Source organism: Aythya marila, assembly GCF_965140915.1.
Source record: "Aythya marila genome assembly, chromosome: 7".
Classification (NCBI taxonomy): Eukaryota; Metazoa; Chordata; class Aves; order Anseriformes; family Anatidae; genus Aythya; species Aythya marila.
The window spans coordinates 32307131-32321734 of NC_139048.1; the positions used below are offsets into that span (position 1 = coordinate 32307131).

At 52.4% G+C, this 14604-nt stretch overlaps 1 protein-coding gene across 1 annotated transcript in view; it reads left to right on the forward strand.

Annotated features, from left to right (window-relative positions):
• The first annotated feature begins 11029 nt into the window (after positions 1–11029).
• Positions 11030–14604, forward strand: part of SGPL1 (sphingosine-1-phosphate lyase 1) — a 29132-nt gene continuing 25557 nt past the window's right edge. The window contains exon 1 of the mRNA XM_082764266.1: positions 11030–11227. Within this exon, the coding sequence (XP_082620392.1) occupies positions 11225–11227 (3 nt within the window). The 5' untranslated portion in view covers positions 11030–11224. The remainder of the gene's footprint in view (positions 11228–14604) is intronic.

The window sequence follows — 14604 nt, forward strand, 5'->3', positions numbered from 1 at the left end:
GAACGGGCAGCTCACTTCCCACCCAATTCAGAATCAGCCAACTTTTGTACAGCCCCCAAATTGCTGAATTTTTGCCCCAGACCCGTCTGGGGACATCACGCTCTTGGAAAGATGCCTTAGGAAACGTTGAAAATCTATGGACCTAAACTCAGTGCTGCTGAAACGTTGGGTGCTCCTCCAGCCCCTCATGTACCCCCCAGGAGAAACATAACCTCCTATTTCTGTCTGGGTACAACCTCCCAGTGCAAATCCTCTCTTAAGCAGTTAAATCACTGCGCTCATGGATACCTGCCTGCTTGCCACGGCAGCTGGAGGTCAGCCTGAAACTTAGAGCCGAGAGGGCTGTGCCAAATGAGGGGCGAAAATAAGTAGGAAAACAACCAGCTCGTGAAGCACTGAGCACTTATGGTCTACTTGAAGAAAGAGGTTGCTTTACACCAGGTGAAATTCAGCACCCGAAAATATTGGCTGGCGTATTTTAAATGAAACGTTGTTTTGCTCTCACTCCGAGTTCTCTTGGAAATTATCTGCTGGCAGTGTTACGGACAGAAACAGGGCACCAAGCCCCCTGTCCTGGTCTCCAACACTTGTGTTCCAGGTCGTCCTCACCCCACGGCCAGCCTCAGGGGGCTCACCACTGTTGAGCCCTGCTGCAGGTCCCGGTGCTGCAGGTCCTGGCGCAGCAGCTCCATGACCTGTTGGCAGCAGAACGGGGCACAGGCGGTCAGGACAACCGGGTCATCGTGCCCTGAGCTGCACGGGGGACAAGTGGCAGGGCAGAGGGGCACGCAGGCACCTCGTCTGCCAAGGTGTGACATCGGGGTGGACTTTGGCAAGGGTGGGCAGCGTGCCCAGAGGCAGGATGAAACCAGGTGATGGATACGGCAGCATCAAAGCTGCAAGCCTCATCCTGCCCAGGGTGCTGGCGTGGCTCTGGACACACCAGGCTCTCCAGAAGCACCTCCCCATGGAAGTACAGGAGGGTGAAGGAAAAGTCCCCAGGTAGTGGCCTGCAGAGGCTTTGAATCCCATTCCGGGTCACTCATCCTCTCTGCCAGGGACCAGAGGTTTGTGAGAGCAGGTCTGGCTGCAGGTCGGGGAGTGGGAGGTGGCTGTGTCAAACCAGTTCCCGGTTTGGCTCAGGTCCCTGCGTTTTCCTTGCTGGGAGGCAGAGACAGCGAGTTCGTGCAGGACGAGGGGATGTGTGGGCAGGTTTGGGGTGGGGAAGCTGGAGGTGTGGGAGCAGGATTGCTTCTGCTGCACCTTTCACCCCAAGCGAGGTGCTCTGGTAAGCTTCCCTTTTCCCCCAGGGAAGTCCCATCTGCCCCAAAGCCCAGGACTGGGAAACAAAACCCAGAAAATGGAAAAACTGAGGACGTGTGAGGAGTTCCCAGGTAATTGGTGGCATTTACAAGTCCCCCCAAACCCCAAGCAGGGAGGTTTTTCACCACCCACCTTTGCATGCTGCCCCTTGGGAGCACACTGACCTGCAGCCAGCCAGGGGATCGCCTTGTTGGGGGGGTCCCCGATGGGTGTCCACTGTCCTGGCCCCCCCAGGATGGTGGTTAGGAGCTGGACCTCCATCCAGGAGCAGGATGAGAGAGGGCTTGGTGCTGAGCCTGCAGGGAGAGGGGAAGAGCCATCAGGGGAAGGGGTTGGCATCAATCCCGGTGCTTTCCCTTATTCCTGGAACATCTCTGCTTCTGCAGTTCCATCCAGTTTGGACAAAGTGCGGCCTGGAGGAGTTCAGCTGCCACCTCTGTATTTTTTATTTTTATTTTTAATGAGAAGAGAGATTGAGGATGGCTTTCACCAGGAGAGGCGTTCAGCTGGGAGCATCGTAACGCATCGGGTGGGATCTGGGAAGGGGGAAACAAGCAGAGGAATAGGATGGACATTCAATTATCACCCTTGATGCTCTGAGGGTTCACTGTGCCTAACCTCCCTCCAGAAAAATCAGTGCAGATGCCATTCCCTTCCCAAATCACACCCTCACCACCCCAGCAAAGCTCCCCACTCCTCCGTCCTGCGCACCCCTACCTTGGACGTGCATTTTCCTGGTAAAGGTGGAAAGGAGAAGGAGCGGTGGCTGAGCCTGCTGGGGTGACAGCTTCTCCTCCAGGGGGTCTGGTGGCCCCGTGGTGCACCACCGAGCTCGCATGGTGATGCCTGCTGCCTCCTCTTTATGGGCTGTGGCGGCGTCACTGGGAGCAAGCGGCGCCTGATGCGGGAGGGATGCCAAGAGGCAAGTCGGAGGTGCTGAGAGGCAGAAAAGGGAAATGGAAATGCAGGGGAAAACCCTAGAGAAGAAGACTCGTGCTCGCAGCTTTCTGTGCAGCTGGCCGTGGCCAAACGTGTCCCCTCGGTATCTCCTGTCACTTGAGTGGGTCTCTGGAAAACGGGGAGCCCGGTGGTTATTGCAGCAGGTCATTGCTGCCTGTAGTTCCCCCATCCCCTCCTGGACTCCTGCAGAGCAAAATAGGGATGAAAATAGGGATTGTGCTGCAGCTCCACCTGGTCAGGATGTCCTGGAGAACGGGGCCACCGCCAGCTCTCACCATGGGGCTGACAAAACCCAGAGGGTGCCACTCTTTGGTGCTTCGTGGAATTCTTTGTGGAAATCTTTGTGGATTTCAAGGCTGGGGGAAATGCTTCCCAACTTTTCCAGTTCTTGTAAACCCAGGCAGACTCTTGCCCTGCTAAAAGACATGATTTACCACAAAGGGGAGCCTTTGTAGTCATTCCCAGGGCCAGGTGTCCCTGAGGGCACTGCTGGGCCTTAACAGCCCCGAGCAGCCTCACCTGGGGCCTCCACCACCCCTATGGCCCCCTGGAGAATATTTAAGCCCAGTCTCCAGCTGGGCTGGGTTTCTCAGTCCATGAAGTAGCTTTGTGTCCCTTTCTGCCCTGTCTCTGCTGCTCCTGGATGGGAACAGACTTGGTTTGTGGCCTTTAGGGCAAGGGGTCCCTTGAGAAGCCAAAGCATCCATCTCCTTTCCGCTGCAGGTCTCTGAGGTAGGTGGGACATAAGCTAGGGTAAGCCCTGGGGCTTTCTGGGGGAGATGGCTTTGTGCTGAGCAGCATGGGGTTTGTCCCTGCCCCTGGGCTTCTCCATACAAATATAATCAAATACAACGAGTGAAACTCTGCAGGTGTGGTATTTCTGTGGGACACATGGCTTGGGAGAAGCTGCAACTCCTGCAAATGCAGCTTGTTCTGTGAGCAAGTCTCTGAGTGGTGCCAGTGTGGCCTGTTTAAAAAGCAAACAGTAATCAGACAGGTGAAAATGCTTGGGCAGCGACAGTAAAAGCTGGGTTCTGAGAGGTTTGGAGCTATTTTTGTACAGCTCTGGCCTTGAAGCAGCCCTTTTTGAGATGGTTCACCTAAGCTGAGCCTGATAAATGGGGCTCTCCCTTTCCAGCCTATTTTTAGGCAATTGTTTTGCATGGAAAGCCCTGAATGAGCTATCTGGGTGAGGAAAGCAATCAGTGGCGGTGATGCCTCTCCTAAGAGGCACAGAAGAGCAAGTTTCCCCTTGCTGAGAGGCTCCCCAAATCCCCAAATTTGCAAATCCATGCCTTATTGTGTTAGGGTTGCTAGGCTGCATTGCTCAGGGCAGCAGCAACGCCTGCCTCCCTCCCTTTCTTTCCCCTTGTTCCTTCACCCCCCACCCAAAAGGGGCTGGGGAATAATGCCAGGGCTCATTCTGCATTGCCCACCACAGCTCTGTGTCGGGGGGCTCAATGGATGTGGTCGGCGGGACAGCCTGGGCACGCAGAGCTGGTAGGAGCTGAGGCCCCCTGAGCCCAGGCTGTGCCTCTCTATTTTGGGTCTGATAAGCAGAAATCAAGGCTTTGCTGCCTAAAGCACAATGGTGTTTTGTGGAAAGGCAGGGAATAAGGCTGGGGTCACCCAGCTCATCTCTCCTACTTTAGCAGTGCTGCTTGGGATGAGCCACTTTGCAAAGACCCTCTGCTGGGGGGATTTCTGGTTCCTATGGTGAATTTATCCTTGTGCTTTACTGCTCTGACTGCTATAAACGCTTTCTGCATGCCTCGTCTTGCTGCAGTTTTACCTTATTACTTCTAACCCTGGCCACAGTTGATGTGGAAAGTTGTTTGTCCTTCCTTAGGAAAGGAATTTGAAGATAGCTTGGCTGCAACCCTGTTTCCTTCTCTCTCACCTTCCAGATGTTTCTTTCATTCCCCTATAAAACTTTGGGAAGCAGGTGAGCCATGGGGCCTGGTTCCCTGTTGAGGTATTTGCTCTTCCTTCACCCCCTGGGAGCTGTGGGTGAAGGTCTGGTTTGGAGGAGCCCACCCTGCTCCCTTTGCCCAAGCAAACAACCTTGTTGTTATTTTAATCCCCTTCCACTGCTCTGCTGTTGGACTTTGGCACTGCTGCGAGCTTCCCTGGGCTAGTGTGAAGCACTTGGTGAAGAGAAATATCCAGGAAACTTTTCCTTTCTTATTTTTTTTTTTTTAAAGATAAGATTTTCTGCAAGCCCTTGAGACGTGACCAGATTTGTTCAAAAACCATCAGTGCAAATGCCTCCCGCCACCATGCTCTGTCTTCTGTCTGCATTGTTTATTAGTTTGTAAGCTCAACAATTGCTAGGGAAACCTTTCTAATCTTGTCAATTGGCAACGTGACTGCTCTTTAATTTAGTTTGTAAGTAGTTTCTAAAGTCAGGCTATGCCTATGCTATTGATTTGGGTTTTTGATTTAGCAAGTGGCTGTTTAACAAGATCTCTGCCACGCTGCTTTAATGCCTTTCTGCGAGGGTCAAAGAATGCACCAGGATGGGAGAAGCGTAACCCAAAGCTGTTTATAAATGCTGTGTGTTAAATCAGCTTTCCTAAAGGGCCATTTGGTGTTACTTGCCTTCAGTGAAGCTGAGGTGCTTGAATTGCTTTGGAAAATGGCCTGCACTGCGGTGTGTGGGTGCAGGCTGTAGGTAGCTAACATATCCTTAGCTGACATGTTATTCTGTTTGAGATTTTTTTTGGAAGATACAAAAAAAAAAAAAACCTACATGTTTTAGATCTTTAGACCATTGTGCACCTTTCCAGCTCCCAAACCTAGAAGTTATTTCTTACCCCAGCTAATGCTGGGGGAGCAGATTGCTCTCCAGTAAGAGTTACTCCTCTATGGGTGCTTTTCTGCTGATGCTGAGAGCAATTTCACAGCCTCAGGTCCCAAGACATGATGATGAGATGCTGATGTTGGGCTTGCAGAGGTAGGAGTTGCCAGAGGACTTGAAAAGCCTCGTGTTGGTGCACATTCAAGTCCTAGCTGGCCATTAATTTTTCAGTGTGTGTGCGGTATCATCAGCAATGTCTTTGCACGCTGGGATGTAATTAGCAGATTACCCTTTGTGTTGGGTATCCACTTACTTGGCTGAGCGTCCTGATGTTGAAGTGAGATGTTTTATTTACCAGTGCAACCTGAGCCAGCTGAGCACACTCCATTAACACCAGAGAAGCCAGTGCTGGGATTGTCTTTCATATAATCCTCTAGGTTGGAAAGGACCTTCAAGAACATCAAGGCCAACAATCAACATGACTTGCCGAGTCCCATCACTGAATAACATCCCTTAGTGCCACAGGTGCTCATAATCCCTGCTGCCACCGAAAGCATCTCTGTCTGGTGTAGCACTAGATGATGATGAACAAAGTCCTGGGTGATCCCAAGGATGCTGAACAAAGCCACGTGTGACTTTGTTCCAGTTTATTTTTTGCCCCAGGGGGTCTTGCTCTTCAATTAATACCTGATCTGATGTTGCTGAGGCACAAGGAAATCACGGAGGCTTTCCTGGCACGTGCATCTTGTTCTCACCAAGCTGCCGCTGTGCTCTGGGGTCAGACATGGCTCATTCATTGGAGTTGTTCTGATCCTTGAAAAGCCTCGAGTGCAGCTGGGGAACCTCCTGTTCCTCTCCCTTTGGAGGCGATGTGCGAGTCATGAGGCATTGGGCCAGCTTGTGCTGCATTCTATTTACATTTTTACAATTAAACAAGTGGTTGATAAGATTGACAAGGAAGATACCGCTTCGGAGTTTGTCAGACAAACCCCTAAACACTTTGGGTGATTTACGGAACAGGAGGATAGGAAGACTGTTCTCCAGTGCAAGATTAATAACATGCTCACTGACTCAAGTCACTTCTTAAAAGCAATTTATCATTAATTTAAATATGGGAGCTATAGTGCACGATGACTTGTCAGCCAAATGGTGGAGGGTTTTCCTCTCTGATTTCTTTTCCTGTGTTGAACTTCAGCAAGAGCAATCAATCATATCTAAGAAAGTGTTTTTTTCTTTTTTTTTTTTTTTTTTTTTTTCCCCCCTCTGTGATCACCTGTAGTTTAGGGGGAAACAGTATCCAGAGCCCTTAATTATTTAATCTAAATTGCCTTCTTCCTCCGCATGTGAGGTCTGGGTGTTGTGCTGGGGAAAGGGGCCAAAATAATTTCTGGGCTGTATGTTGGGGTTGGGAGCTGGTGTGCTGCTTTTTGGGATGGCTAATGCTGGAGAATCAGCTCCCTCTATGGTCGGAAGAGGGAGAGACACCTTCCTCCTGCAGGTCTTCCAGTCCATATCATGGAGGGGCTGTTATTTTCTTTTTTTTTTTTTTGGTCTGCTGTGTGCAAATGAAGTCTTGCATCTTCCTAAAACCGTAGTGTAAATCCCACTCGAGGTGATAAATCTCAAGTGCGTGAGCTGGGAACTGAATCCTAACCCTGGGCTAATACACCTCAGTGTGTGATAAGAGGTGCAAATGCATTCGCAAATGAATAAAATTGGGACTTGAATGGGAGCACTGTTCCGTGGTTTAAGGCGATAGACCTTGAAATCCTTTTATGCTGCACTGGAAATCTGGCAAAAATGAAATGCTCGGTGTTAGGTGCTCCTGCCTGGGGGCTGCTGGGGGTAGGGGGAGGCAGAGGAACTGCTGTGTGTGGTTTTTGAGGGTGGTTTTTCAGCCAGGAGCCGGTCAGGATTTGTGCTGGTGATGGGGTTGTGGCCTATTAGGCTGTAGGAACCCCTTAAAGGGCGGCAGGTCTGGTTTATTTTTCAGATTTATTTTGCAGCCTCCAAGAAGCATCGCTTGTTAGCATCGCCTCAAAGTATTTAATTTCTAGTTTCACAATATGCAGCTTGGACAGCTGGCCGAAGCCAGGACGTGGTAATTCATGGCATTGCTCCAACCAGGGCTGGATCCTGGTGCTCAGGCTGGTGACAGTGTTTCACTTGCTAACGCCTAAAGCCAGCAGAAAGCATGAGGATCTCTCCTGATGCACCTTGGCATGTTATCTTGTGCTATGTAATTAAGATCTTTTCTGCATCACAGCCCTCGTGTGTCCCCGAGGCAGCGTGAGCCAGCTTGCCACCGGGATGCAGCGCTGCTGCTGATGGCAGAACAAAGGCGTTGGTGCTTTGTTCCCCACTGCTGCCTTAAACGGGTGACAGGAACAAGGCGGATGTGTAAGCAACCAAAAAATCCCCTGCTCTGGGTGGGGACCTGTTCAGCTTCCTGCACCCAGAGCATCCTCAGCAGAGGACAGCACAGTGGTGGCACTAGGACAAGCCTGGAGCCCTGCAGTGAGGTGTCACCTCCCGAGAGACTCTCAAACACCTCTGTGGATGTGAACGGGGGCAGGATCCTTCCATTCCAGCAGGACCACCCCCTGGAAATGGAAACCTAAGGCATTATGGCTGTAAGCAGCACCAAAAACCCCATGGGGGAGCACTGGGGTAAATACTTGGAAGGAATACCCAGGCTGGCTGGGAAATGTTGGTCGCTGCAATCTGCAACTCAGCAGCAGGAAAAAAAAATAATCTGGGGACCTACATGTAGAGCTATAAAACTGGACAGGAAAAGGGAGAGAGAGTGTGTGTGAAACTGTCAGCTTTTTTATTTTATTTTATTTTATTTTTCCTACAGAGCTGCTGCTCTTTGGGTGGCTTGCCATTTCCTAATCCTGAGCTGTAATCTCAAAGTGCAGTCATTTCCGAAATTTTCTAGGGGAAAAATGTTGAAAATATATCCCACTGCTTTCTTGAACTCCTGTGGAGTTTATATAAAGCCAGGGTTTTGTGTTTCTCAGTGCGTACACAAAAGGCCTAATGTAAATGTTTCCAAGGGCTCGCGTTTCAGCACTTTGAGTTGCTTCTGTGTCCCGAGCAACTTGGAAACAAGAAAAGAAATGCGATTCCTCTTAATTCCACCAATTTTGGGGCAATTTTCTATAAGATGAGAACCTGTGCTGCCTGCCAAATAGGAATATTTTCTGGCATTTTGAGGAACTGAGCCCATATGTGCACAATATAAAGTTGCATAAATTAAGATTACAGGAAAGGAGTTTTGCTGGTGTAGAATATAGCTCCCATTCTTGATCCATTTACTTATAAATGAAACAAATCAACTGAAAAATTCCAGGTTAAACCAGATATAATGGTTTCTATGTAAACCCTTGCTTATGCTTTCATTGCAAGGGCCCTTCCTGATGATTTCCTACCCTCTGCTTGCGCACAGCCATGCTAACAAAACTTGCCAAATGATGGCAGAAGTGAGATTTGGGCTGCATTAACACCATGGTTGCTTTGATGGAAATGTGGGCCTTGTACAGACTAAAAGAGGGAATGCAGTTTTGCTGCTCCTACTTTCCGTTTCTAAATAGTTAGGTTATTTCCTTAAAATGATCTAATTAACTATGTCACCGTGTTTTTATGAGATGCCCTGCTTAGCTGATGAATTGCTCGCAGTCAGTATCTGCCCTGTGCTAGTTACTGAGGGCTCTGTGAGTGACCAGCGTGGCATTTCCTCTGTGCTGTGATGAGGCAGGGGAAGCCAGTAGGGTGGCATCCCCTCCTACTTCAGAAGCATGTTTCTGCTCAATAACCAAACAAGACAGTCCCCAGCCCTGCTGTGGAGTTGAAACCCTTGTGTGAACGTGCTGAGGACCCTTTCTGGTAGGGCTGGGTCTCCGGGCTGTGCTGGGGCTGAGGATGCGGTCGCGTGCTCGGGATTCCTGCCCTGGAGGCACAAAGGGTTTGGCTGGCGGAGGAGCCCTTGGAGGTCCAGATCTGCTGACTTGACAGCAGCTCGGTGCTGCGAGCGACTTCCCAGCATCACATACTGCGGTCTTCAGTCCATCAGCAGGGAATGCATGGGGAGGAAATGAGGCTGGGGCGAGACGCAGTGTGTATGTCGTGGTCTGTACTAGCAAGCCAATGTGTTTCTCATTTCCATCTTCTGCAGGCCACGGCTGGCTGGAGCACAGGCTGTAATTCCTGCCTGCTGGCGAGCAGTGCTGCTTGCTAAGAGCATAGGCTTACTGTGCCTTGTGCCTGAGATCAGTGCTTGGAGCTTTGCTGATTTAGCTATTGATTTGTATTTCTTAATGCGGTGGCGATGTGCTTAGGCAGGCAGCACGAACCTGCTTGTAAATGGTGAATGTCCTGCTGGGTTGATCTGGGAAATGTTTGCCCCCTTTTTAAATTTTCAGCCCTTTTTTTTTCCAAGCCAGCCTTTAAAGGAGCATGTGAGACCTCTGCTTGAGCATGGGCGATGCTGGTAGGAGTGCTGGGTGCTCCTGGGGAGGCAGCTCCCATCTCTGTGCATGGAGAACCTCCACGGAGTGAGTTTTCCAGTGTCAAGGTGAGGTCCTTAAGCTTGGACTGAGGGCTGTGAGGAAGCTGTTGTTCTTTGTAATGTGCTTTGGAGAAAGCGGCTCTGGCTTTTGAGGCTTGAGTTATCTGGCAGTGCTTGTGCTCCTGATTCCCCAAATGGCGCCCATGGGGTTTACACTTCAGTGGCTTCTTACAGCAATAGCAAGACCTGGCACTGAGTGACCGTAATGTATAGGAGCATACATTATGTCCTCACATCAGGGACATGGAGGGGGAAACAAGCTCATCGGCTAACTGCGTCCAGGCTCCTCTCTGTGCCAGCAACTCCATCTTCTCCCTTTCATAACATCTAAAACCTCACCTACAAATCGGGCCTTTTTGTCCCTGCTTTTCTTGCAGAAAGGCCGCTGCGGAGCCTCAGCTCTCCAGCAGCAGCAAGCCCTCTCCCAGGTCTCAGCCAACCTCCGTGCATTTGTTCCCGTGCCACTGTTGTCCTCTTGCTGAAAGGGCTCTTTCCCCCCCCTGCTGTCCCTTCCTGCCCACCCCTGGGTTTATGGCAAGCCGTCCTATTCCTTTCTACCTGTGTTTAGCTAACCTGAACAACCCAAGCCCTCTGCTTCCTGGCATTGTGTGAAAACGTGTGAAGCTGAACAAGATTTGTGCCAATGCATCCTCCAGAGGCTTTTGAGGTTTTAAGAAACAACTTCTCTTCCTGCACCCTAAATGCTATTCAGGCCTTTTTTAAACATTTTTTTTTTTCCAAATATCAACACTTTTGTGAAAGTTTGAGGGCCTCAGTGCTCTTTGATTCAGCAAGCACAGCATGTCTGGAGTTGCCTCAGACTTTCTTGCCAAGTGCACATGATGAAGCCCTACTTTCTGAATCTGATAGCGGTTTAATAACAGATCTGTTTGTTCCCTCCTGCTAAAAAGAACATCTGATAGCTACAAATACTCCTTAAAAACAATCCCACGAGGGCAGTTTTCTTGAGATAAAAGTGCTGTCTGTCTGATGTGAGATGCCATCGTCTGTGAAGAGACAGCTTGGATGGCACGGTGACAGCTGATGAAATGGCTTTAACACAGCGGAGTTAAATATTTGCACTAGCCGGGAATGCCCTGAGCGCTGTTCTCAAAACCCTGCAGAAACAAAGGCCCGGGAGGTCAAATGCCAATGTTACGAATGCCACGCAGGAACCCGCGCGAGCCGCTGGATGGGCACATTTTGCAGCAGGGCTGCGTTGTGGCGTTGACTAATGAGGTTTTAACGAGATTTTTGTAAAGCTGAGTGCTTTGAGTTAGGAAACGTGAACGGAGAGGGCGATGTACAACGTGTGGGGGGCATCGAGGAGCTGCAGGCTCTGGCCCAGCTCTGAGGCGTGAGGGGCTGGGGCCGCTCCGCGGGGCATTACAGGGTTACAGGGCCCTTTTTCGGTGTGGCCCCGCACTTCTGGGGCTCCTCCCGGCCGCCCTACACCCGGCGCGGCCCGCAGCGGGCGCTGTGGTGCGGGAGGCCGGGGCGGAGCCGAGCGGGGCCGGGCACCGGGCCCCGGAGCGGCGGCGGCGGCCGAGGAGGAGGCGGCGGCGGCGGCGATGGTGAGAGCCGGGGGGCCGGGGCCGGGCGGCGCTGCTCCGGGGGCCGAGGGGAGGCCGGGGGCCCGCTGCCCTCGGAGCCTCGGCTCCCTGAGGAGAGCAGCCGGGGGTCCTCGGAGCAGGCAGGGGTTTGGGGGAGGCTGGTGCGGGGCGTGCTGGGCTCTGGGGCTCGGAGCTCGCCCTCAAACACGTTTTTTTTTTTCCCGAGGCCAGGAGCCTGCCCGTGCCGCCAGCACAAGGGGCTGCTCGGCACTGGGAACTTTGTTCTGAAAAGTGAGGGGAAATCGCGGTTTTTTTTCCCTTATTCATCGCGTGCTTCCAGCCTCCGAAGCGCAGGGTTCCCGGCCTCTCGCTGCCTGGGTATCTGCTGGCCCCGCTGGCGGAGGTGACCCCTGGCCACCCACCCTCCGGCCTGTCTCTGTGCCCCGGCGGTGTTACACCGAGCCTCGCCATCCCATGATCTACCAGCACTTTGGCTCTGGTCGCCTTAAAAACCTCGCTTTTCGGTAGGGCCGAAAATCTCTGTGGATACAGGTTTGTGACTATCGCTTGCCCCGGCTGCCAACCGCACCGTTCTGGCCGTAAAAACCCCAAAAAGCGGTTCCAAAGTGCTCACCCGCTGCAGAGCCTGCCCCGTGGTGAGGGTTGTTTCGGGAGGCCTGACCTGCTTGTGCCCCGTTTGTTGCAGCCGTGTGCTTTTGACCTGAACTGTTCTCATTCACCGCTTCCAGGAGGCTGACAAGATTCCCTTCCACCTGCGAGTTGGTGTCGGAAATCTCCGCGTAGTGGCTAAACGGCGATGGCCTAGGTGTGATGGGGGCTTTGAGGCATGTTTTAGTGCTTTCTATAGACCACGAGATGAACCCGAGGTCCGGCTCCTCGGCGGTGTAGCAGCAGGGCTGGCTGTGATACTCGTAGTGCCGTGAACCAGGAAGGGCAGGTGAGGAGCACGGGGTTTGATCGGTGAGGATCCAGCGCCGTGGTGAAGGAAAGGACCCTCCGAGCGTGACAGCGACGCTCAGTTTGCGCTGATAGCGGTGGTTTTGCTTGCATAACCCCTCCGGGGAGCTGTGCCAGGCTCGGTGCTGCCTTTGTTCTCCTCTGCCCGCTCCCAGAACAATTGCTGTGCCCTCGGCTGCTTTCAGACAGCCCCGCCGGGACTGTGTCTTCCAGCGCTTCGCGTACCTCTGCGTGGCACTGAGCTACTCGCCCGACGTTTCACATAAATACCCGTTTTGTTCCCCAGAAAGCAGGCAGAAAGGACTGCGTGATCAGCAGCTGAGAGGGTGCCAGGCGGAGGAATGAACAAATGTGTCCAGATGAGCCCCAGCCCAGGGAGGACTGAGCCCTTCCTTCGTCCTCGTTGTGGAGGCTGGGAGGATGCTTCCTCGCAGAAAACGCACCTCCAGTGAGCCCCAGGGAGAGCTGTGATGGGTTTATATCGAGTGAACCCAGTCCCACCTGAGATCTGTGCTATCTGGGGCATGCCTCGAGACGTGCGGGCTTTGCTTTTGCACATCCATTTGTTGCAGGGAGCGGAGTGGACAAGAGGTGACATCTTGTGAGTGGTTGGGGTTAACTGCTGTTGCTCCATAGCAGAAGGCTGTTTCTCAAGCACTCTTTAGTTTCTTCTTGGCCTTGTAGGGGAGCATCTGGTAGGCTTTTCACAACAACTGCTCTGTGTTTTTTTTTTTTCCCTCGTTTCCCTTGCCCCCATGTGAAATCTGAATCGCACCTCATTTGGAAAGTCCCTTGAGCTCTTGTAAAACTATGCCTTTTTTTTTTTTGAGCCTCGAATCAGCATTTTTCCATCTTGTGAGAGTTTTACGTTTCCCCTCTGCAGAGGAGCCGAGGGGTGCTGCCGGTCTTACTTCTGCCTTGTTTGTTTTTCTGATGAAGCTATAATTAGCCAGTCTCTAGCCACTCCCCGTGAACTCAGGGCTGGTGGGGTAGTATGTGGACATTCCTCTCCCATACACAGTGTATGGGGGGGGGGAGACGACCAACTAGAGGGGAAAAAAAGGCTTTCAGTAGGGCAGCAGTGGAAAACGTGACCCAGGAGAAGCTGGTGGTACCAGAGAGCTGCAGTAAGATACGTGTGACCTGAATGTCTTTCTCTTTCAGAGTTCAGCCCGTGTGGCTCCAGGTTCACGGCTCTTGATTTCTGAGAGGCCCTCTCTGCTGTCCCCACATGTCCCCACGTCTTCTGCGGGGGACAGCACGCCGAGAAGCTCGGGCTGTGCCCAGGAGCTGGCTAGCAAACGCCGCGTGCCTGCTGCTTACGTAAAGCTGTTTGTCACCCTCGCCGGGGCTGGGGGTGGCAGGGAGGGACACAGGAGCATGGTTATTGCTCAAGCCTGAAGCAAACCGCTGCGCGTGCAGGGACTCGCAGCCTCGGACGGGGTGGCGTTGCTCAACCACCCCTTTCCTTGTCAGAAGCTGGCTGCGAGGCTGATGATGGCCATGGCCCGGCCGGTTCTGCGGTCGTGCCGGTCCGACGTGCCCTTTTGCGGCCGGGTTTGCACCAGCAGCAAGGTGCTAGCTGAGGCACAGCTAATTGAAGTCTTCCTCCTCCTTAGGTGCGTGGTAAATAAGCAAGTTGGCCGTGCTCCTGCAGCATATTTTGGGTTGGGACCTCAGCGAGCCCTCCTTGTGGCAGCAAGCCGTGTGTTCTGCCCGCGTTGCTGTGAGTGGTCTTCGTGCCTCTTAATTTACAAGGTGCTGAGGAGCACGGCACGCCGCCTCGCTTGTCACCTTCGTCCCAGCGAGGGAAGACAAATGGCAAAGCCAAATGTTCGGCTTCGGGCACAGGGAGCTGGTGGCAGCTTTCCTGGGCTGGGAACGTGGCCGGAGCGTGCGGGGAGGCCGTGCTGGTCTTCCTTGGCTGCAGGAGGCACCGCTGACCTCCAGCCACCGCTCTCCTTGCTCAGCGTTTGGCAGCAAGGCCAGAAGGTGGCTGGAGGTGCCAGGCGCCTGCTCGGGTGGGTTATTTAGGCAGGGTAACAAGCTCTGTGCTGTTCATACTGTTGCTGGCTGATTTACAGCTAGCTGCGGAGGGTGCGGACTCCAAAAGCAGAGGATGTGGTTTAGTCAGAGCAGTTCTTCCTCGCGCAGTTTTCAGCCCAAGATTCATGCAATTACTTAAAATAAACCGGCCTCTGAAAGCGCCTTTCTGCTCTCTCCCACTTTAAGCACTGTCCTGGGGGAAGGAAGATGCTGCTGCTAAGACCTTTTTCCCACTCTTCCCACAGGTAAACTTCACAGTACTTCCACTTTACAGTGTCAGAAAGGGGAGGCACTTGTAACAGAAGCGTGAGGCTCTCCAGTATATTGCCTTTCTGTCTTTTTAAGGCTTATTTGAGTCCTTTAACTTTCAGCCG